The following is a 25,544-nucleotide window of genomic DNA, read 5'->3' as shown; positions in this document are numbered from 1 at the left end:
ACAGAAGATCTAGGCCCTGTATCAGTTGGAAATTCGTTCTGCCGTGTAAAGAAAAAGTGAACGTTTTCGGCTTTTCGGCCGCTGAGATGTTTTTTGGCGGCTTGCTGACGTAAAATCTGGGCACAAGTTTAGTACCGCTCTCCGACAGACCACGAGATGGTGCCAGAGACCGTCGGATCTCGGTGAACTCTTGTGGGGCCGCCCACAGTGCCCGCCCACGGCCCTGCAGGGCGGCGGGAACGCCGAGGAGCGGAGCTGTGGAGTCCGCTCGCCTGAGCTGCTGCCGGCTGAGGGGCGGTGAGCAGTGCTGCTCAGCGGGCACCGGCTGGAAAAGGTTCGACCTGCCGGTGATTTCTTTGGTGAGGCAACGTATGGGTGAATGGAAACAAAAACAGGATGATTTCTTTTTACTCTCTCTGTGTGTAAAATCTTTATTAATGCGCACACTGTTGTTCAAAATAGGCGCTCCATGTATATGCTGAGTGCTGAACAGTGTTCTGTCAACATCAGAGGGACACTACGTGGTTCATACGTTAATGTATCTCTCTATACTGATGTGTCTACTGAAATCTAATGCAGCAACAGGACAAGAGGCAGCTGGTAAAAATCGCATCACAGGCAGTGCCACACCATTATGAGGAGGAACTTTACCATTAGGGGGGGCAAAGCATCGGGACAAGCTGCCTCCCTCTCTGGAGATACTCAGGACCCGCCTGGAAGCTTCCCTGTGCAACCTTCTTTCTGTAGGGAACCTGTTTTAGCAGGGAGTTGGATGTGAGGATCCCCGAGAGGTCCCTGCCAACCCGTATGGTCCTGTGATTCTGTGCAATGCTGCTGCCATCACTTTGTCCCACCAAAGAACAAGGGTGGCTTCCCACAAAAACGACAAGAGGGCTGGGGACTTTGTATCAGAGAGGAGGAGAAAGAATCTCTTTCTAGTCCTTTATTATGTTACTATTCAGAATTAACAGAGTAAATGGAAATGTACATAGTATTTGATAGTGTTCCTTTAATAGAAAATGATTAATTTGAGTTACTTACAGGTTTTACAAGTCTTAGTACTGTTGTAACTGCACTCAAGGTAGGTCATTACCTTTTCTTCCGAGTGTAAAAACATTCATTAGACTAACAATTTCTAATTTTGATATCTGGTTCATAATCCACAGATATCCATAATGAATTTAGTGTGTAACACAGTGCACGGTAGGCTTATAGTTCAGGCCTAGCAATGTTGGGTACCAGTCTCTTGCTTTAATGTACAACAGTTAATCCCAAGCAGACTTTAATGCAGTAATCCTTTTGCCAGTCTTCTTTTTTCTACTGAGTGACAATTGCCTTCCCCAAGGACAAAAAAAATCCAGTCTCTGGATTAACTGGCACATAGACGCTAGTCAGGTATGGTCACCACTTCTTTATACTCTATTATTGTTATTATAAAATCCATTGGATTAACTAGCATCAGAATCACATTATTTATATTGAAAGATGTTCTTCTACAAATGTTATTCTAACAGCTCACAAATATGGTCAAAGTACCAGAGGTCCATGAAGCTACATATGAAGAAAAATTGCATTGCATTATTTTCCAACAAACAGAACCCACTATTTTCTATTTGGCACAGCTTTTGAAGTGCAGAAAAACAAAACAAATATATTGATATTAATATTTTAATAATTGTCATACCTGCAAAGTAAACGTTTAAGAATATCTGCCTCACTTTGAAAATAAACTGCAACATAGTAGGTTATGTTTCACGTTCAGATGTTAGACACATTGGATGAATGTGTTTATTTTTCCCCATTGTAGAGTGGGGAGGCTATATTAAAAAAAAAAAAAAAAAAAAAAAAAAAAAAAGCAACCACTGACTGGCATTAGTTTTGTGTTTATGTCTGAATAGAACCAATATAGGCTTTCCCACTTGTCTGTTACTTGTTCAGATTAGTTGGAAGCTGAAAATGTCAGTTTACAGGTTTTGTATGTGCAAAGTAAGAGTCTGGGAAAGGTGAGTTTCCATGAGGTGCTGACCCAATCACAGAGCTGACTGAATTTACTATTTTCTGAAAAAAAAATAAAAAAAATGTCAAATAACATTTTGACTCTGTATCTCAAGTCTACGACTTTACAAAACTACCACTGCTGCTATGCAAAAATTGTTTGAAATAAGCTTGTTTTTAAGGCAGGTGGTAGAAGTGCAGCATTCTGCATTACAGCCATAATTTAAGCTTTGACCGCATAACAGAGTCAGCGTTCACTGAGTTTATACGCATCTTTTTGCAGACAGTTGTGTGTTTTATCAGTATGCTGCATGCAAGCTTTGTGGTGAGTAGTAGTAATCATTTCATCAGCTACTGTGACTGAGTAAGGTCATCACCTCACCGCTGGTAAATGTCAGACTGCCAGGTGTTACTGTCCCAGTGAAATTATTGCACCTGATACACAATTTAACTCATTCTTTGTTTAGCATAATAGATTATTCTAAATAACTTACTTTGTGTGTAACATATGCTGTAGTCAATATGGAATCATAGAAGCGCAGAATCATAGAATAACCAAGACCTCTAAGATCATCCAGTACAACTGTTCACCTATCACCACAATTTTCCATTAACTATGCGGGCTTTTTCATTGTTGTTGTTGGGATTGGGGTGTTGTGTTTTTGCTTGTTTCCCATCCACTGACTTCAGTGATCACTGAACGGATCTAGAAGCCATAATTATTGCCTGTAGAATACTCAAAAGCTCTCTTCTCTTTTACCAGCAAAGGAAGCAACAAAATGATTTTTGCTGTTCTAAGTGTAGTAGTCAGCAGTGAAGCACCACATTGCTGCTTCTGAAAGAAATGTAATATTGCCCTGTTGTAAAGCACATGAATTTGATTGACTGTTCTTAGGATTCCTATTACACATATGCACTACCTGCCACAATGGCAGTGTACAGCCCTTCCAGGGCAGTGTTGCTGTATGCTGTTTCACTGAAGCTAAGCCACAGCTCCCTGCACAGGTGCTGACATCTAGCATTCATACAGATGTGGTCCCTAACTCATTGTGATAAAGTGCCACCAAATAGCAGTGGGTCTACATGCACAGCAGCTGAGAACCAGACTTTTAACACCCAGTGATCGTGTGTGCACCCATGGCTTGTTTCCTCTTCTATTCAGTGTGTTTTGTGCCCCACAGAGTACAATGTGCGTGCTCTAAGGGGCAGCATCTTCCTCCTAGAACTGTGAATCACTAAGGTTGCAAAAGACCAAAAGACCTTTAAGATCGTTAAGTCTGACTCTGACTGACAGAGTCCATTGCTAAAAGGCTGCTCCTGTGGCACTGTGCGTGTTTTTTCATTTCACTTGCTCACTTCCAATTTATTTAGTCATCATGAAAACCAAATGTTTCAGATGTTGCTCTGCACACCTCTTTGCAGCCAAGCACTGACTGCACTTCCCCTGGGACCCTGTTGGGACTGCAGTGCTGCCAGGCTAATTGCATGCACGCTCCGAGCTGCTGAGCCCTGACCTCCTCCCCTGCTCTCCTTAAGATGAACGATACTTTCCTCAGCTTTCCCACAGTCATTTGGTCAGTATACATACATATACACTTAATGACTTCTAAGCGTTATCACTGCAAGCTCAGATGAACTAATAAGAAACTTATTTTGTAAAAGTGGAAGGTTTGCACAGTGGAAAGCTATGCTTTTCTGTGACTGTGCATGAGCCCTTTTCCCTTGTCCTTCAAATATACCCAATGTACTTTTCCCCTTCAGGGAAAATTCAGCTTCTGAAGTCCATAACTGTGCAGGTACGATATGAAGAGACTGATAAGCTACTGTGTTTTTCATATTTAGCCATTATCTCTTCCTATTGTAAGTACAGAAAGAAAAGATGTTATTCATGCAAAATGGTGATTAGAACAACAACAACAACAAAAAGAAGTAAAAAGTAAGGCAAAATAGAAATGAATTAACCTCAACTTCTTGCCCTCTCTGTATAGACTGTGATAGAAGCTGTGTTGACACTTAGGCCACTGAAAGGTAGAAAAAATAATTTTTCCTAAAAATATGTCAACTTGAAGACAAAGTTTCTTTCCCCATCGCCGTCATCATGATCCAGCTTGCGTATGTCAAGTGAGTGATCATTCACATGCAGGAAGTAATTTGTGTCTTCATAGCACTGGAACTTCACTGAATCTCCCTCAGAATGCATGATGAAAAAGTGATTATCTTCCTTCAGCTATGAAAATACACAGTGCAAAGAACACGTTATTTTATAAAGCTTTTCCATAGCGCCTTATGTGTTATGAAAATTCTGGGACATTGCTATCTTGGTATATTTTAAATTGTTTTCTCCAGTGATATTTATTTTCCAGTGTTTACCAGAAGTCCTCCTGAAGACCTCATCATTCGGGACAGATTCTATGAGGAATGAAAACAGAATAATACCTGCTTCCCCCAAAGGACTGAGTGCTTCTAGACCCACAATTGTATTCCTTTACTTTCCAGGTTTGCTCTGTACTGTGCCTGTTACTGGAATAGTTTGGGGTTTTCTCCTGGTCCTTTCCTTACCTCAGTCCTGCCTTCCAGGTCAGCTGCCAGTAGCAACAACATGCCAAGTCAGAGCTTCCCTTGCCTATTTTGGAGTACTCCAAATATGACAGTGCTTACTGCCCTTAATAAACTCTGGTTTAATACATACAATCTGTACACACTTCAAGTCTCCAAGAAATCTTCTTCTAAGATCCATCTTAAGAAGGAATAGCTATTGCCCAAGCAGCCTCTTGCTATGACTCAATGTGTATGGGTGCTCCAGGTGCCCCTGGGTGAGGATGAGAAAGGTTACCAGAAAACAGCGCTCTGGAGAGAGGAAAGGTAAGAGATAGAGCCCAAACTCATCAGCTCTGGAGGCCATCAGGCTTTTTAAATCAGCAATGAGAACTCTGATAAAGTCAGAGGAGGTGTGGGCCTGACAAGAAAAATCAGAAAGGCTCACAATAAGCCTCGGAGTGAGAGTAGGAAAGGGTTCCAATTATGCTGAAGATTACAGCAAAAGGCACGTTGCCATAGAAGGAGGAATGTTCCTTTTCAGCCCAATTGGCAACAAGAAAGGAAAGAATATGCCCTGTGGTTACTGTAGAGCACAGAAAGTGAAATGTGAGGATACACCTCTTGTATTAATGAAGCTACAATGGAAAGCAGCTAAAATATCTTGTCCTGATAAACCAGAGTGACAGCACAGTACCTGCAGTTTCAATCCAAAAAGTTATGTCTTAAAAACTGGAAAGCTGAAGAAAATTTGTCATTAGGAAAGAAACACCTTCTCACCTTCTGGGAACTCGAAAAGGAAAACCATAAAATGGAACTATACATTTAATGAAATAATCTGTTGGATTCATAGAGAGGGTGAGGAGAGAAGGGGGGAATAGAAAGAGAGAACCAGCAGAAGCAGGGAGACAAATCAGTGTGCGCTGTGTAGAAATTCATCCTACAAAGATTAAAAGCAAGGGACAATTAATTGAGACTGAATAATACCTGCATATCTGCATGAGGTGGTGGAAAATCAGTCAGGGGGGGAGCCATCAGAAGGTGGTCTGAGGAATTATATTGTGTGGGTGGGAGAAAGGAACTGTGAGTAGGAGCAGCCACTGCTGGAAGTGCTGACACAAGGCTGCCAGATGCCACAGGTCCCGGATCTGAGATCACATCAAGGAATATTTACAGCTACATGTTATGAAAGAAAGCAGGAACTGGGTAATTTTCCATTATAACCTGCTAAGAAGACTGATGAAAAAAAAGCACAGAGAATGACAGACTTCTTCCGAACAGTTCTTTTTGAGGATAGCTCCTGTTGCGCCCAGACAACAGCTCCTACTGCAGCAGGCATGATCGTTGGAACAATTTAAGAAATTAACAGGTGGTTTTCAGTTACAAATCTGTTTCTTTGGCATTACATTAGGGGAAGAATCACTCTGCAGGCCTGTTTTCACATTTAGTGAAAAAAAATACACCTTACTCACACCCCACAGGTGAGTCACAGTGCACTTGTAGTAACGTATGTCCAACATATGTTGACTCAACAGGTTAAAGAAAATCAATCCAGGTATGTGAATATTATTTCAGAAGAAACAGTGAGAGAGGAGTATTATCCATGTTTTAAATAAACCAGCACAGAAGGATTCAAATAAGGCACAGTTATCAAAACCCGAGGTTGGGTCTGACTGCTGCTCTCTGAAGTGGTAAGCAGCGAAATCATAAGAAGTGTCTGAAAAGGACAGCTGAAGCAGAGCAACTTGCCTTACATCATCATGGTATGTATATGGCATACATTTTGCACCACATGAAACAAGGAAACATTGATCAGCATAAGCAACATCTGATGACAAGTAAAATGATGGAACTGAACTGCCACCTCAGCCGCCTCAGTGAAGTCATTGTCCTTGGGAAATATTTCAGATAAATGTGATGCTTTGGGTTGAGACTGGAACAGGGCTAATAAACACACAATGTGATGGCTCCGTGCTTGCTCAGCATCAGCATGATGTCTTTTTCCCAAATGCAGCCCTATGGAGCAGGCTGGGAGTGGACAAGAGGCTGGGAGGAATGTAGCCAGGACAGCTGGCCCCAACCCGCCAAAGGGATACTTCATGCCATGTGACTTCATGCTCAGAAGGAACATGCAGGGGACAGTAACACTGAGGGAGGTGGTTTCACCTTCCAAAGTGTCTGTTGCCCAAAGAATGGTGATGCTCTCTATGCTGCCTGTCTCTGCTTTGACCAATAGGCTTATGAGAAAAGGAGAGTAATTGCTTTTTCATCACACAGTGTTGGGTCTTTTGTTTGTTTGTTTTTTGTTTTTGTTTTCTGACCTCCAGATATTATACTGTTTTTATCTTGACATAAAAGACTTCTCACTTCTATATTTCCTATCTCTCCCCTGCCCCACTGGAAGGTGATGGAATCATGCCAGTGGCTGTTCCAGTGCAGCCCTTTTCTTCTCACAGCTGGCCCTGTCCTGAAGAATGGTAGGGCTGTGCTTCCACCCTGGGCAGTCAGTTCCGGGTGCATTGCACTTCCCTCCACATGGAAGCAAACTGGCTTACATCTTGCCATCCAAGGCTCTGAGAATAACACTTCAGTGGCATCAGTAATAATACGCACTTTGACTCCTGCTCATACTGGATTGTAGGGCACCATGTGCAAAGCACTGAATAGTGGTGTGACTTTGTTCAGGCTAGGTGCCAGAAAGGACAGTGACAAATTGACCCCAGCCAGCAGCTAGGTGCAGTAAACATGGCATTATCACTGACAACCTAAAGTTCTGAGCCAAAGTAATTCTGCTGTCCTCACCTTTTGTCAGCTTGGTGCTGTATTTTATCTATCTTAGTCTGTTTGGCTGGAACCATGAGTCAGTTCCACAGTAAGGCTTTTGCTGACTGCATAGCTGCCCTCTAACCTAAACTAAGTCTTGCTTAGCTCTGCCTAGATACTCAGTGAATTATAGAAGACCATAGAATTAAAACTGATCAGGCCTCAATGGAACTGTATGAGCAGCCCTTCATTCTAGAAAAATGCTCTTCAGCAGTAACAACCTAATAATCTTGCATAACCCACTAGGGAACAACTTGAGGAGAAGGCCAAATCTGGTGATAGAATTGTTGACTTCAGTCACTGTGTAAGCAAGCATGTCAAGGCAAGAAGGAATTTAGGAGGGGTAGCAAGAAAGGAAGGGAAGAAAAAAAAAGAGTGTTTGAAACTGAAGGAAGACTGAGCACTACTAGCATTTAATAAAAATCTGAGAGTGAGCTGAGAGGCTCCCTGTTCTCTGCCTATGCCATAAAGATACAGCTCTGACATCACGTGGATGAATAATTCTGGTCCAGACTTCTGAGGAAAATGTTGATTTGTGAGAATGAATGTACAAGTAAGAAGGCCATCACACAGTAGCAGTCTGGTTGAGAAATTCGAGTCATATCAATGGCTTAATGTGAATAGTGAATGCTAAATGACTCATTTCAACTTCATAACCTTTGGCTGCTTTAGAAGTGGCAGAGGCAGTGTTTCCCTAGGCATGTGCTACATCAAGTGGCAGAGATTTTAAATGTCATCCTACTTGGGCTAGAATAGACAAAATTAACCAGCACGAGAAATACATAAGTGATTGGAAATGTCCCATTGTTGTCAAGTTGTTGTACAGGCATGCCTTTACTTTGGTGGAGGGGAGGGAAATAATACTCAGTACCTCTTACTGCAACCCATTGCATAGCTACCTGCTTTATGATGCGGATAATTACAATAAGTAAACTCTACTATTGGGTTAGAATAACTGCTGTCTAGTTAATGCTGAGACTGGGCTCCAGGTGGGTGACCACCAGCGTGTGCCCTCTGTGAGGGAAGAATATACTGTGCAAACTTCTCTGCTATTACCAGCATAGTGTTGTAGCACACGTTGGTTGTGGTCTATGTTACCTGCCCACCTCAATCCTCTGCAATTATAAGCTTTTATTGCAAACCATTATTTGCTGTTAGAAACTTATGTAATAGGCTAATTAATATAAGATCTTTTAATGAATATTGATTGTTATCCATGACTCCAAAAGCCTTGGTTTCAGAAATGGAAATCTACAGCACAGTGGGAAAGTTCTTCTGCTGGTATAATGTTAGGATTCACAGACTCTCATGTTTCTGGTAATTCTGCTGGCAGTTTTCCAGTAGGAAACAAAAACGCCTGTCTTTAGCGTTACTGAAAGCTAGCAGACAAAATACCATCTTGTGGAACTGTATAGCTTGGGCAGCCACTTCTGAGGCCGGTGCACAATGGAGACTTAACTGATCACATCAGAGAATATTTCCTCTTCAGTGCACCCATTTTAGAAGGTTTACAAGAATTTCAGATTTCAGGCAGGGCTATGGCATTGCCTCTTCTTGTAATTGGATGTGACCCAAATGCGGACTGCTGATCTCTCTGATATAAGTAACACACCTTCCCACTTGAGGGTATTTGCAAACAGTGATGGGTAACTCAGTAGCTGCCTTGTAAGGTGTGTAGCAAATGTGTTCTTACAATGATTTCTTAATTCTTTCTCTAAAAACAGCTCTACAGGAAAAGGCATGTCTTCATCCTGATAAAAGAAGCTTTCAAGATACAGTCATATCATACAAGGAAGAGGCTAGAATGTGTCTTAAATTTTGTCTGCCTTCTTGTTTCCTGCTTCTGTGTAGAACCAAGATATGTTTATGGTAGGTACCCTAGACAAAACCCAAACGGAAGGACTCAATTATTTCTTTTGCTAGAGATCAGTTAATTAATTATGCAAACAAACAAAGAAGGCAATAGATGTGTAGCTTCTTACCTTTGAAAGACCATTTCAGAAAGACTTCAAGCAACAAACTATCATTTCAAATTACCAAAATTCCTTTCTGACTTTGGAGAAATATTAGAAGTTATGTAAATTTTAGTCTGCGAATTTTAGTTGTTCAGTATTTCAGGCCTGTTATTATGAAAGCTGTCCCTGTTAGATTTAATTTTCCTTAATGAAATTGGAAATATTTTCTTTTCACCCTCTTTAACAGTCAGCTGGAGCACAACCGTAACAAAAAATAATTGTTCTCAGCAATTTCTCTGCTTTTGATTTTCACTGCTTTAGAATATTGGTTTAAAATATGTTACAGAACAACTAAAGTGACAACCCTCCTATGCTTGTAATGTTTTATTGTTTCTGTCTATAGAAGAACTGACAAAATCAAATTTTGGTCACCAAAATACGTAAGTGACCTGGCTACCTGTATGTCAGATACACAGTGTGTTACTCCAGATTCATAGTTGTCTACTGGCACAAAATCCAGTCTGAAAGTGCTTCGGGGATTGTTCATTTGTAATTTTTTACTTATATTAAATATTTGGTATTTATTACTATTATTTATTATTATCCATATCTTGTGTTTTTATCAGTTCCATAAGTTTTTGACACACGGATTCATTTTCCTTAAAGACATCATTATTCTTACAGTTTGACCCTTCTCAATCTCCTAATACACTCATCAGGATTTTCTAGACCTTGCAAAGTAATCTTCATGTGGCATGATTTCTTGTCCATCTCCCCACATTTTAAAGAAGCACAATAATGCAAGAATCATGTTTTTGTCTTTCATGTTGTAATTTAAACTCAGATTTTTTGGCCACAGGTTGAATAATGTGTTAGTGTACACAAGTCAGCTCAAGTACATGGAGACATTGTTCATGTTTTCTTTCTTTTTTTCCAAGGAAAATGCTAACAAGAAGTGTGTAAACATTCATTTCACAGGTAGGAATGTACAGTAAAAATGTACTTAGCTGCCTTTTTTTTTTTTTTTTTTTTAACATCTATGTTTGCATACCTTCTCTCTCTCATACATACGTTTATATTCATTGATCATTATTATTATAAATTATATACCTTTTTGAAGTCAAGACCTCCCTTTGTGCACCTTTTCCTGTTGCCTTCTTCCAGTGAAGTATGATCTGGCTCGGAACAGCATCCCTTCAAAACCTGTGTTTGCAACCATGCAGACTGGTAATTTTGCCTTCGCTTTTTCCACTTTTAATACACAAAATGCTGTATTAATTCTATTTTTTTTTTTTTTCACTTGTATTTACACTTCAGTTATCTGAGGTGAATAAGTTCTTATGTTCTCAAAATACTTCCTGAGTATATTATGAATTGGTTTGGAAACAAACATCAAAAGAAAATCCTACAAACTGTTCAATGCCAAGATTCTATTTTGCAATACAGCTGAGATTGCAGCATGCCGCAACAGAATACAAAAGAAATAATAGCAGATAAGGAACACAGCCACCCCCCTTACAAGATTTCCCGTCAAGAATACGAAAGTTACTCACATTCTGTTGGAAACAGAACAGTCAGTGATCTTCCCAAGCTTTCTACATACTTGGGAGATAGTAAGCATGACTTACACAATTTTCAATTAAGAACTGCTCTTAGTCATGCTAAGGGATGTAATTATTCCATACTTTTAAAATAGGCGATTGGGCAGTAAAATCTACTGGGACTCAGCACTCAGTTATTTCTCTGATTTGGTGAAACACCTTTCATATAATTAATTTATGACAAAATTATCTCTGAAATAGAAAAGATCCTAAAAAACAATTACTCTTCTCAGGAAAGTAAAGAAAATTCCAATGCAGCCATATGCTATAAACATAATTAATGTATCTTATAAAACACACTTCCACAAAAATTTTAGGAAACAGATTTTCTGGAAGGTCCTGAAATGAAAAATAAATGAAGAACACAGAAGATTTATTCTGAGAAAGCATTTGGAGGGCTGGAGCACCTCTCCTATGAGGAAAGGTTGAGGAAACTGGGCCTGTTGAGCAAACTGGGCCTGTTGAGCTTGGAGAAGAGAAGGCTGCAGGGAGACCTTCCAGTATTTAAAAGGATGTGTAAACAGAAGGGAGAACAGCTGTTTACAGTCTGATAGTGATAAGGCAAGGGGGAATGGTTTTAAACTAAAACAGAGGAGGCTGAGGTTAGATATTAGGAGGAAGTTTTTCACACAGAGTGTGGAGAGATGCACTGGAACAGGTTGCCCAAGGAGGTGGTGGTTGCCCCATCCCTGGAATGCATTCAAGGCCAGGCTGGATGTGGCTCTGGGAAGCCTGGTCTGGTGGTTGATGACCCTGCACATAGCAGGGGGGTTGAAACTGGATGATCTCTGTAGTCCTTTTCAACCCAGGCCATTCTGTGATCCTATGATCATTCCTTATCTTGGTATAAAATGAGGAAACAACTCAGATCTTTGCCCTGCTATAAAGATTAAATTCTTACATGAAGCTCTTCCTCAGACACATATTAGTACGGATTGAAACCTGGGCCTGACACATGGAAATCTGACCTTGACTGCTCTTCCCACTATAAATAAACCAGACAAGACTGAAGAAAATGAGAATTCTCTGGCAACAGCTCCTTGCAAGTCAGGTTGATGACGAAAAAAATAATTCCCCTCTTAAACTCACCTCATTTCAATTCAGTAGACCAAACCCAATGATTTTTGCAGTGATCTATTTTAAATATTTGCCTGGATAGGGCAGAGGAAGGCAGTCAAGATGCACAGGGTGGGAAGTGATAAGCAAAGGAAAGTTAATTTGAAACTGACTGTGAGAGAAACTGTTCTACAGAGAGAAATAGCACTTAAAAGTTACAAATTAATCTACTTCTTACCTTCAGAAAGAGTTGATCTTCACCCTTGCTCAGCAGCACAAATTCATTGCACCTTAATCGCTGCATGAGGACCACCACATTTTTAGAGTTTGTTTTTGCTAGGAAAAAAAAAAAAAAAAAGTAATAAAATGTGCATCACTTCATAAAATGAAGCACAGGTAAAAGCAGTAAAGCAGGCAGCATTCAGATTCACCTTACATTGATAGGCACAGGAAGAGAAACTAATACAGTCACTCAATAAGACTTTCTTCTGAGAAGTGTTTAGGGTCCATGGCTTCGTGACAATTTAGATTTGCCATACAAAAACTTAATTTCTCTCTACAAAAACAAAAACCACAGAAAACAAACCACAAAAACAAAACAAAACAAAAACCCAGCCTATTGTATATGGAGTATCGGAGTTATGAATATATGTATAATTACAGTTTTATGTATAAACTCATCAACCGTGAAGGCATATTCACATTATTATGTAGGTACACATGTGATGTACTGGTATATACCTGACTATACAAACACCCCTACAGAAAATATAGGGTTTTTCTGTTTTATTGACTTCATAGGTCAAAATCTTTCTACTATCAATGGGTGAACTGGATACACTTCCTTTTTGATATCACAGTTTTCTCAGCTGCGAGAAATAACAGTATATAACAGGGTATATAGCAATATAATATAAAGGAATACAGAGCATACAGAGTTACAGAGGTTAGGTAATCAGCAGCTTTAACAGCTGCAGTTGAAGAGCTGTGGGTTTTTTTCTTGTCACTGAGGATGTTTTTCAGCCTTTGAAGGATAATATGAATCAGCAGAACACACCCATTCCACCTGAACTGTTTTAGCTTCCCTAATCCTTTATATTATTTTAGCTACCCTCTCTTACCCTGGCTGCAAGTCTTTTAAAGGAATTTTGTCCGAACTGGCTACAGCATTAAAAGGGCATAAAAATCCTTGATAAAATTTGAGGCGCACTTAGGCATGTTGTGCTCAGTTTGCATATTTATAAATGCATTTGATGGACGTAGTAGATTGTAAGGTCTAAAAGTCTTTCCGCTTCATTATGTGCAGATTCATCACTTCAGATTACCTTAGTCATCAGCTGTAGTGCATAGGTGGCGCATCAGCAGGCAAGAGATATTTCACACCCAAGCCATAACAGTGTTCTGACTTAAGGGAGATTAACTGTGTAAATCACGTCTGATAACTGTGACAAATGGGCTACTGGTTGAAATGCACATGGTTGGGATTTAGGCAAATACTGAATGGCTGGGTCAATATTTTGCAGTCTTCTCTAGAAATCCCCACGTGACCACTGGACAAGGTGCAATCCTGGATCACAGAAGTTCTTTCTGTTTGAAACTGGAATAGATTTACCTTTTACTGGAAAACTGGAACAAATGTATCCTTGAACGTACCACTCGTTTGTTATGCTTACAATAGGGAGGTTCCAAAAATACGTCTTCTCTTTCTTCATACCCTTTTCACCTTCCCCTTCCTGTTACAACAGGTCTTTGCTAACTGAGACTCAAATGCCAGAAATACAGCACACTTGTTTTTCTTTTAAAAAATACTGATTCTAGCTTGTGTGCATTCTATTTCTTCCTGTGCATTTGTATTCAGTTCAAGCCCTTATTCATTACTTGCTCTGGCAAGTTTTGTGGCTTTTTAAGATTGTCCAGTAGCCTGACCTAAATGAACATCTGGTTCAACATACGGCCTCTGATATGATGCCTTAGAAACATTACAAACTCAGTTTAAATCAATCCCTAACAAAGAGAATGAAATACTTTTGCTCCCACGTAAGTAATTCAAGCCTTACCTCTAACCTCTCGTTCATTGCTTGTGAACAGGCTTAACCACGCTGTATCTAAAACAAAAGATATTTAGCAAAAGATTTGGAATTAGACAGAACCGTCCCCCAAATTTAAAAACATCATGATTTGAACAAAATGGAGAAATGGTTTGGAACTGCAGTAGACGTCGGAGTTCACTTCTTGCAGGTCTCTGAATTCATGTGGTGCCTCTATGACCAAACAGTTGTACCTGCACACCTACACTCTGAAGTCTGAGTTCTGTGTCTAATAAATATATCGACTGATTGTCTTTTACAGAAGAGAATACACTTGGCTTGACTAGAGGCCAGTGATGAAATGCAGGGCCTTAAATGATATCAAATAGAAATCCCTGGGGCCTTTGGGCAGGAGATGTGAAACTCCTGACACGACATGAGTGAGACCAGGAAGTAGCAGGTAGCCATGGAATGGGTGTTCCAGCATGTCTTGCATCAGCCTGCATTATGTAGGCAACACTCTGGTGAAAGCATTACCTACTCAGCTCAAAACTACTAATAACAGCGTAACAAGGAGTTGGCACCTTATACGATGTTATCTTGATGATGTTATCATGAATGTATGTTTGTGGTACTTGTGTTTACATACACAAATATATCATGTAGCATTTCCTTGTTTCTGTTGTTTCTTTTTTTCTTTTCTCACAGCGCTATCTTCCACAATTCCAACACCACAAGCATACTCTGGGAGAAGAGCTCATCAAGAACAGCCCTACAGAAAAGGACTTTGGGATTCTGGTAGATAAGAAACTTGGTGAGAGTCAACAGTTTGCACTTGTGGCCCAGAAAGCCAACTTTATACTGTGCTGCATCAAAAGAGGGGTGGTCAGTCATCAGGGAAGTGACTGTCCTTCTCTGCTCTGCCCATATGAGATCCTCCCTGAAACTAAGACTGGAGAAGACATGGTGCTCCTGGAGAGGGTTCACAGGATGCCATGAAGACTGTCAGAGGGCTGGAGCACCTCTTCTACAAAGAAGAGATGAAGCTACTGGGCTTTTTCAGCCTGGAGAAAGCTCTGGGGAGACCTTGTGGTGGCCTTCCAGTACTTAAAGAGAGCTCACAAACAAGGGAGACTGACTTTTTACACACTTTGATAGTAATAGGACAAAGGGGAATGCTTTTTATAGTAAAAGAGATATAGATTAGACATGAGGCAGAAATTCTTTACTCAGAATGCTGAGGCACTGGCACAGGCTGCTCAGAGAAGCTGTGGGTGCCCCATCCCTGGAGGCATTTAAGATCAGTTTGGATGTGACCCTGATAAAGTGAGTGGAAAAGGATGGTCCTTAGGGTCCCCTCCTGTCTAAGCTACTCTATGATTAATAGCCAAACATGTAGAATTCCCAATAATTTAAATGGAGTGAACAAAATAATCTTTTTTTGAAAAACTGTTATGTATACTTACTATGCACTATATTTACCAGTTTTAAACTGGGATAAATATTTTCACATATCACTATCAGTTTTCATAAATATGCAATAAAAAGTTATCCGTACTGGCTCATGAACAGACCATATAAAAGTGCATTCAGCAGTGTCTTATGATGCTACGGATACAGTTCATGAGTTCTGGTATAGAAAGCACACTACCTGCAGGGTGTTGTGAATCCATGGTTGATATTTCATGACGACCACATTCATCTAAGTTGAAATGCACGGTTTTTGAATCTTCGGTCTGTATGAAGCACCTCAGTGTTCTCCGCAGCTGAAGCTCTAATCACAAATGAGTTGAAGTTAATTGTACTGATAACAGAAAAAATGGTAACACTGCATAATAAAATATAAGGTGTACATTTATAGTTACTGTTGCTTGATAATCAGTGTTTTTCAGAAACTACATGCACGTTAGAATAGTATGGGCAACACATAATCACACAGTTAGCTTAAGATGCTTTTTAAGGGGTTTTGTTGCTGTGCCAAGAAGGAAGGCAAGGATTTATTTGCTTGCAGTTTACCCCAGGGAGAATATGAGATTTCTGGACAAATGAGTTACCCCATTTGTGCAAAAACTTGAGCTTGTAAAAATGGCTTCTGACTCAAGAGAAGCATGTAAGCCTATGGACAACCTGCAGATAGCTGTGCTGGAAGACACTGACAAGGACAAGAGGAATTTGCACAAAGAAAAAGGAGTAGGTCTAAAGGAGCAACTGATGTGGGAAGGCAGAGCAGAGCAACACCCTGCATGGGGGCATACATAGGGAGGCAGCCGCAAAGAACACACTGTTAAGGTGTAAATTTTCATCTGAAAAGGTTAAGAAGAAAGGTTAAGGTGAAGCAGGGGAAACGGTTTTGCAGCGTGTTGTTCCTGGACTAGGTTCCTTCCTTTCATAAGTAAGTACCTCCCTGTTGACCAGTTTTCCACTTTGAAATTTGGATCTGCATACAAATTAGTGTTTTAGAGCACATGCAGCCACCTAAAACAGCAGCCTTTTCTGCAGGGGAGTTGTGGGGCCGTATAGGCAGAAGGAGAGGAGGTTGTTCAGAGTACCTGGCATCTCTTACTAAGAAAAGAAAAATACAATGACAGCAAAGGTATTTGTAGTTATAAGTTCCTATGCAGAGAAGTTGTTTTTTACCACGTCTGAATATAACTGTGCAGCATCTACAGATTAAAGCTGTAAAGCACAATTGAGGTTATACCAGACTGAACACATTTTCCTGGGCCAGGTTTGCTACTTTCCAATTCATTACAGAGCTGAAGAAGTTTTGATTACTGCACAGTCCTCAAGTAATCAAGTGTTGTACAGTGAATTGTCCTTTCTGTGCTGGAAATATTAGGCAAGTAAATCAACGTGATACAGAAAATGAGTTCGCTATTACAGAATGCTCTGGGAATGCTTGACCTCACTGCAAACTTTTGTTATTCCTTCTAGGAGAGTGCAGTTTCTCTGAAATATCTGTTTTTCAGCCAAAATTTTGGGCAATTTAAAAGGAAAAAAAAAAAAGAAAAGGAAGAAAAAAAGAGCTGTCTTTGAGGAGTTGTTTCTGTTTGTGTTGAACAGGAACTATGTGTTCAGTGAACAAAAACAACAAGAGATGTGCACTCCCAGCATCCTGCACTGGCAGCCCCGACACATCTGTGCTGGAGCTTTAACACATACATGGGGAACGGCCGTTTCTTCACAGGTCTGACAACTCGAGCTACAAGCCCTCCAGAAAAATTGGGGGCTTTTCTCTAAAGAAAGGAGCAGAGCAAAACTTCCAGAAAGAGCTGTTATGGTGCATTATAGATCTGATAGTTTCAGAATTCTGGTGTACTGTAAGAACTAGTACAGCACTCAGAACAGCTTGCAGGCCTGCTATGGCATTCACTCTCTTCCAGGGAGTCATAGATGTACTTTAGAAATCACCATACTGCATTTTGTCATATGAGAAAATTAACGTCAATCCTTTGAGGAGTGCTCTTTTTTTTTTTTTTTTTTTTTTAAAGCCAGGATTTGCTTTGTACTTTTACTTTTGAGCTGCTCTTGATATTTGGTTTAGTTGAGTTGTACTTTGGATTGGCATCTCAAGATTACAGACACACCTTTCATTCACAGGGAGAAGTTACCTGAGTTTTCAGCAGCTGCTGATCTGGTGCTCACCGATAACGCCCTTCTCGCTCGTTGCTTTCCGCAAGCAGGCATTCTGTATGGCTTTTCACGGCCTGAGCGGAGCATCATTTTGCAGCTTGTTGAGAAACTCTGGTAATCTGAGCTGTCTCTCATTCCTAGTTCTGAAGAAGAAGTTCATGTTTCAGTTGAGAAACAAGTTTGAAAATGGTAAAATTTCAGTAAATGATATTCAAGGGAACTGGAATAAAACCAATAGATGTGATGGCTTGCGTCTTAAAAAGCAAAGACAGTGTATTTTCAATGGCAGTAATTCAGTTGGATATATCAGAATTTCTACTAAAAATGTGTACATAAAGTTGTGTTAAAGGCATGTACTGAAAAAGACTTTACCTCCAGGCAAAAGAGGACTAGCTTATGCTACTTCAATTTTTTTACTCTACACTTTTCAACCATAGCAACATCTTGCAGTTTGGTGGCTGGATTGAAGTCCCTCAGAAGCACCTTGGTTTAAGATCGTGTTTCAAAGCACTCCTAAATGACGGTTTGTGACGCTAACTTCAGCATACTATAGCCTAACTTTCAGTAAAGGCAAGCAGCTACGCTGTAATCTTAAAGGGAGAGAAATGGAGTTTGTAAACTTGAATAGTTTATTAGAATACAAACAGTGGCTGCAACAAAAAAAGAAATCAACCTCCAACCATTTGTATAATTCAGATAATTAATGATTCATCTACTGTTTAATCATCTGACTTCACTGTATGCTGCATTTGTCAAATGATGCTGTTTGCTATTGCATTAACTGAAACAAAGTGTTCCTCATTTCAAATGACAGATGAATAAATGGATTTAAGGATTACCTCAGGTAGATATCCTAAGAAAAGGCTGGCACCTAAGAATGGGAAATGCACTGACAAGTGAACCTCCCAGCCAGCTAACAGGTTATTAGCACATAGCATGAATCACTGCACTTCAGAAAAGCTGAGGATGATACTTCAGTTTGAAGAAAGGGAGAATGGGCTTCTCACATCCAAGCACTCTTCTGAAGCCAACAACCTGCGACCACTGCTTATGGCAAAATGCACGTCACAGAGGACACCAGGCTTCAGTTGCTTACAGTGTCCTGGAAAACGAACTAAGTGAAGACATGTATAACTTTAGCCCCCATAATTTTAGCTTTGCATAGAGTAACTGAATACCAGGTAGGCCAGGCAGCCTGCGGCTGTGGCATCACAGGAATAATTTATGAAATCATTCAGGGGGTGGGTTCTGCATTCCAGTTTGATTTAGTTCTCTGATGCAACGTTTCACATTAGTTTTTATGTCAAATGGTAGAAATGGAGGACTTCTCTCACTTCAGTTCTCCCACTACTAAATTACACAAGGCTAACTAAGGCCCTCTTTTACTTTTTGTATGAGTTAAAAATGAACGCTGAGTAAGCCCACAGAAAAGTGAAATATCTCTAGTAGAAAGAATTTTCTTTTTTTACTACCTACTAAATTGTCTCATTTTTCAAATGTCTGCAAACAAATGGTCAAGGACAGAAAACAAAGGCAAGGACTTCATCTTGCTGAAACTGCTTTATAACTGAAGTAAGCTAGACCAAAAAATAAGAAGACCATTTGTGAAGTCTTAACTGAGCCTAAGCTCTGCAACCCCCCAACTGAGTCAGGCTCTGCAGAGCACCTGGGAAATAACACCAGCTCGTGGATCTTCAGAGGTATTGCAGTGTGAAGAGTTCAGCACTAACAAAGCGTCAGGACCTAATTAGACCTAGGGATGTTCAAAAATAGGCACTTGATCCCTCCTTGAATGTTTCTAGTGAAAGCATAAGTACTAGTTTGACTGCACTTCATCAGAAGTTTGGAATACCCAAATTCTCGATTTTTACAACAAGGGTACTACCTTATGATTCCACTGACTCTGTCCCTCACAGTCAGCAGTTATTAATTACAGCTCGTGTTCAGTTAGGCCTAAATGCTTACTGAAGTGAAAATTCATTTTATGAAAAGGCAGTGATGCCGTGCAAACCACACAGACACCAAGAGCCTTCCATCTGGGTTACTTATAGTCATCACCCCTGTGAGAAAACAAAGACAGCACAAGCTGGGACCTCAAAAAGCTCCTGGGAAGGGCAGGGGAATTTTCAAACATTTTCAAAGGCACACCTATGAAGTGGGAAAGTTCTTAGAAGCCTTCCTACTCAGAACAATGGGTACAGGCTAGTTCTGAAGGACTGGACTCAGATTCAGTTGTTTTTGGTTGTTTTAATCAGCGGGCATTTAAAAATGGTAAACTGTAAAAGTTTGTGTCAGATCTTGGTTCTGTTGGCACTGTAGGATAAATAAAGCACTCTACAGTGATTTTAAGAGGTACACTTCCAAGCTTCCACAGCTTGAATTTCCACATGCGACCCATAGCAGTGTAAAATAAAGTGAAATAAAGACACTCATTCTGATAACCCTTACCTCTTCCACCACATATTTACATACACGCCACCTGCTGCCACTTTGTTTCACTTTTACTCATAGTTGTTTCTGTTCAGTGTTTCTGTTGTTGTTGTTGTAATATCTTTTCACGCCCATTTTTTCAGCTCATTAATATTCCTCTTCCGTGAAGTATACACAGCTTGAGGAGGGCTAGAAAGAGGGCTTGAGGAGGGCTGCCTCCTTAGTAATCCCTTTTGTTCCTAGGCATCATTCACTCTTCCACTTATCCCAGGCACGTTTCAGTACAAAACTTGGGATCCATTCACACAGTAGTATGATCCAAATATTATCTAATTCTGTATCATTCACAGCAAGTGCTCCCTGGGACCATCAGATCAGATCTGTTTTTATTGTGTTGTGCTGCAGCTGACAGTCCTGCTTCCAAACAACATAAGTAACTTCTCAAAGCTTCTTACAATTCGACAGTAGATTAAAAGGAACTCCTGCCAACCTATAGTTAATAAATAATGGGGATTTAATTACTTTCAAATCAATTAGCTTTTACAAAATCTGGAGACTCTAAAATGAATGTGGGAACATAAAGACTGGATGTAAACTAGGCTGCAGAAATTACTTTGGAAGAGAAGTTTAAAGTCAACAGATAAATCTATCTTTTAGATTCTAAAAGAGCAGTATGGTAAATAAAATCTTAATCTGAAGCCTTGAAACCCATTCAAAACCCTGCTGAAATCTTTCACTCTTGCTTACCGTACTGAGCCGACTTCTGTTCCTGCTGGGATTCTTCCACTCGGCAGAATGCTACTTGCTGCTCTGCTGCAGCCAATTTATTTCATGAACACATGGAAGGGAGCCAAACCGCAGAATAAAAGAAAAGTGTGACGTGGATCTATTCATTTAGGTCTTTCTACCCACTCATATCAGTGTTGTCATGACTCTCACTGGGGATGGGATTCTAGGAATGTCGGAAGTAGTAAATAAAATTTTCTTAAATGTTATTTCCTCAAAGTGCTGTAGAAAATGTCTTCCCTGGAACTTCAGGCGATTTCTTAGCCTGTATTTCTGTGTAGAGACTGGATAACCCCACAGATATTACACAAACACTGTATGTCACCAGTATTGCTGTTGCTTTCTGTTCCTTCAAAGGTTGATTCAAGGGCATCTTCTGGGCTTCTGTCAGTGCTGACTTTCTGCAAGTAAGAGTGAAGCCTCAGTTGCAGGAAGCTTGTAGCAAGTTAATTGCTCAAATATTTACCCAGCTATTAAAAAGAGATTTGCAGTCTGTTGTAACGATTGCAATACTTGGATTGCTTCTGGTATGAGTGTGAACTTGTTCAGAGCGGATGTGCTGTATTGATCTACCTATAAAAGGTTTAGCTCTATCAAGATTACACTTGCTATGTTCAGCTGACTTTATCTATCTACTTCTATTCATAAGCACTAGATTTGCTTTAATGCAAAGCCTTACATTTTTACACGACTGAATCAGACATCCATGCACCTCCCTGAAACAATCAAACTCTGCTTAGCACAGTTACCACTCCTTTTTTTGCCACCTTTCTGGAATTTTTATAGGACGTTAAGGAATTTCTCAATTTTACCTGTATCTGGTGTATAAAATACCTCTGTTAGTTCATCAGCCTCCCACTGGACTCTGGAAATACATCAGGTCAGTAGAAAGACTTTGTAAGAAGATATATTTCACAACAAAGCAAAGCAGAATTTAGAAACCTCACATCTTTGCCTGTCACTCAGGCAGACACAGAAATGTGGGTGTTGTTCTACATGTGTGACCGTTGTTTCAGTACAGGACAAAAGCAATTAGAAATACATATGATGCAGCAGGAGCATTTTCAGAATACACGGTTTTTCAGAGGCTGCTCTGGAATTAGATCTGATCATGCTGCAGCAGCTGTGTTTGTTGTTAAGAATGGCTGGATCCAGGTTGCAAGATACAGGCTCTGTACCCTATGAACCGCTCTGACAGGCTGTGCATGATCCTGGCCCCAAGAGAACACTCCAGATCTAGGTGAAGTGCTTGTGCTCCTGCAGCAGCAGCAGAGAACAATTCCTTTTATTCAGTTTTATACAGATGACTGTGCAGAGGTAATGCACTACACTAACACTGCTGTAGAGTAACCATATAATAACATATAACGACAACAGCCACAAAGAGAAACTGTTCAAAATTATTTGTAATGGATATGATCTGGGTGGATTAAGACATGTAGATACTGAGGATGTATCAACATCACAGCTGACTTCACAATTAACAGACTTCAGTATTTATTTTAAACATTTTTCTTATTCAATCTGTAACTGACTATGTCACTGAACATTCCTCTATGTGAAAGACCCCACAGGGCCTTTCTAAATTCACATCAGTAGAAGTCTTTGGCAGTAAATGAATAAAGCTTTAGTTTGAAGTAACTCAAAGCATTTGCAATGATATTTTCCTGATGTTCTCGTGCTCTTTTTAACAATCTTGCCCTTGAAGCTACAGACATGGCTACACAAGGCTTCTACAGAAAGCAGCTGTCTTGGAAGTTATCCCAGCTTCCCATCCCTTTTCCTACCATTTGGTTTCAGCTCCTGTTTTGGGATCAATAATTCTTGCAGAGAGCTCAGCAGTGAACCTGCCGTGCAGCACCTTCCCCAGTTAACATTTCACTGCAGCAGTGATTACAGCATCATAAGCAGGAGCCATCAGTGGGGGCTTTGTGCAGGTGCTGATGAAAAACACTGAGTTACTGTGGGAGAAGCACTGTGAGGGCGACCACCCATTCTACTGGAAAGAGTGCCCAGGGTAGGACACTTATCCAGGAAGCCCCAGTGGATGGTCAGCTCTTTTCTATGTGTCTCTCCCTTCCTCCATCTCTCTCTCTCTCCTTCTCAGTGCCCACATTTCTCACATTCCTTTTTGTTCCATCCTCTCTCTCCCTGTTCTCTCCCCCAGATGTAGCTTCATCATCATGGTGAATCACGGTGGTTCATCAGTTGTGGACAACACTATAAATCTTCATTTACATGAACTTAGAATGCTTTCTGTATCCTTACTGTCACAACAACAGCTTCAGTTCACCACAGGACATATTTTCCAAATGAATACCTTGCATCAAATTATCTTTAAGGGGAATAGCCTCTAGAAAACAGTTTATATTTAGAAAATAATAATGATAATAATAATAATAATAATAACGAAATTACTACATGATGAAAAACAGTTTATATTTAGAAAACAATAATAATAATAATAATAATAATAATAATGAAATTACTACATGATGGGCTTTATTATCAGTTTCTTAATCATTTGTTTTTGTAAAGTCTTTTAACAAAAGTGCTTGGACAAACCTGCTTAAATTTTTCATTATCATCTTTGTTATTTTACCAGGTGATACTTAATGTCTTGTGCATGAAAGCAATGAAAACAACACACAAGTTAAACCATAACTACGTTAATGAGATACAGGAAGTTTTAGGATGGAAAATAACATGGAGGATAACTGCGTAATACTTGAATACCTTTTTAATGTAAAAAGACAATAGTCTACAAAAAGTCAATGTTTTCAGCAACAACAAAAAGGAAATCAAAGGATAAGACAAATATCAGCAAATACATTTCATCAACCAATAAATTTGTAAAGAACCTGCAGGAGAAATAATTCAAAGTCTCTCAAACAGCAATAAAATTAAAGCACAGGAGATGGACCATAGTAGAAACAAAGATAGGATATAAACATTTATTTCAAAGTCTGTGATTTACACTGGATTTACACTGAAGAAAAGTTTGATGGCAAAAGGTGACATTGTAAAGAAAGCCCATCCTATGTATTTACAATGAAAAAGGCTGAAAATGTTCAAACAGATGAGGCACACGTGGGAGTTTCAGATTTTGAAGGTAACAGGTTAAAAATTCAAAATTATCTCTAGTTTTGATTAAAGAACTTCTAATCCAAAACCCGGCGGCTTATTAGAGAATAAAGATTATGTTTTCATTAAACTTGAATTAATATTTGTATCAGAACTTCCTGTTTTACTTCACACTGAGGTCTTTTCGTCCCCAGAATCATGAAGACACCAAACTCAATATATCCAGCAGCTTATTGAAACAAACTCACATAACAATCTGACAGGACATTTTTATTTTTTATTTTTATTTCTTTCCTGGAAACTGCGGGTTTTTTAAAATATGGTAAGTACATTTCAATATTAGAATGTAACAGCCAACTTTATCTTACTTCATATCCTGTTTTCATGGCATGTCAAAGACATATATAGGACTAAACTGAGCCTGTTGCCTACTATCTATTGCCCCCAGTACTTCCAAACTGTCCTTAAATAATTCTACAGTGAAGATTTCTGCTGTGCAGAACATCATGTACTTAAGCCACCATGTGTTTCTCTTTGCAACAGAAGACTATTGACTTAGTAATGCCTGTGCTGACAACTGCTGCAGAAAAGTGTCTGCTAAACACACTCACAGAAGTGAAAGACAATATTGTATACATGGAATCTATTTTTTTTTCTTTTCAAACGCCATTTTGCTATTTGATATTTCCCAAAGTCTGGAGCTCTTACGCTGGATATTACTGCAATTGCTTTTTACTCATTATTACATCAGTTTTGGTGTTTTCTCTCGAACCTGAGATCACAAATATTACACTCTGTTCATCCTTTAGGGAGCACACGGGTATGCAGATGAAGCTGAGCACAGCGGTCCATTGCATGGCAGTATGCTGAAATACACAGCAAACATCTTTTCATTGCATACAGAAAACATGGAAGCTGTCAGGATATCTGCCAGGACCACAACAGGTTCTCCTTCATAAAGGCAAAAATGAGGCACATTAACTTTGGCTTTCGCCATTCTATTCCTAAGGATAGTGGCACTGACAGAGAATGAAGGGACTTTCTAAAAGTTTTCATATTCTTATTAAAAGTTATAGAAAGGGAGGCCAATTTGTATCATTAAGAGGAGGTCCTTTCTTGTTTACTTAGTTCTCTTGATTTCAGTGAGGATTTTCATAAAGAGTCGATAAGGACACAGGTTCAGAAGGATCCAGCTGAGGAAATTTGAAAGCCGCAGGCTGTAAACAGGCCCTGTGAGTTAATGGAGAGCATCCACAAGTGCTGAGGGAACTCGCAGACATCACGGTAAGGCCGTGCTTTCTATGAGAATTCATGGGAAGTGGGAGAAGTTTCCAAGGACTGGAAGAGAGGAAATGCCACTCCTGTCTGCAAGAGGAAACAATGACAGATCCCTTGAAGTAAAGGTCAGACTGCTTCACCTTGACCCCAGTGAAGGCAATAGACCAAACAATATTAGAAGGAATTTCTAAACTACGTGAATGACAAAGTGGTGACTGGGAGTAGTCAGTATGGGCTCACAGAGATAAAATCACTTTTGTTCTGCTGTTCACCATCTTCTGGGTCTGGTGATTCAGTCAGTGTTTAACCCATGTCACTGTCTGCCCATCCACACTATGATT

General features: G+C 39.8%; 1 protein-coding gene across 1 annotated transcript; it reads right to left on the bottom strand.

Moving 5' to 3' along the window:
- Positions 1 to 1,868: 1,868 nt before the first annotated feature.
- LOC140264337 (uncharacterized) lies at positions 1,869 to 20,833 on the bottom strand. Its single transcript, XM_072360042.1, has 7 exons — positions 20,803 to 20,833; positions 17,604 to 17,768; positions 15,644 to 15,766; positions 14,023 to 14,070; positions 12,204 to 12,301; positions 10,419 to 10,511; positions 1,869 to 4,222 (listed from the first exon to the last, which is right to left on the bottom strand). The coding sequence occupies exons 2-7, from the start codon at positions 17,758 to 17,760 to the stop codon at positions 4,043 to 4,045; spliced, it is 699 nt and encodes a 232-aa protein (XP_072216143.1). The 5' UTR covers positions 17,761 to 17,768; positions 20,803 to 20,833; the 3' UTR covers positions 1,869 to 4,042.
- Positions 20,834 to 25,544: the final 4,711 nt, after the last annotated feature.

The sequence above is a fragment of the Excalfactoria chinensis genome, chromosome Z, assembly GCF_039878825.1.
Source record: "Excalfactoria chinensis isolate bCotChi1 chromosome Z, bCotChi1.hap2, whole genome shotgun sequence".
In the NCBI taxonomy this organism is placed as follows: Eukaryota; Metazoa; Chordata; class Aves; order Galliformes; family Phasianidae; genus Excalfactoria; species Excalfactoria chinensis.
The sequence above is the reverse complement of the archived record's forward strand: the minus strand, read 5'-3'. Positions and strand labels throughout refer to the sequence as shown.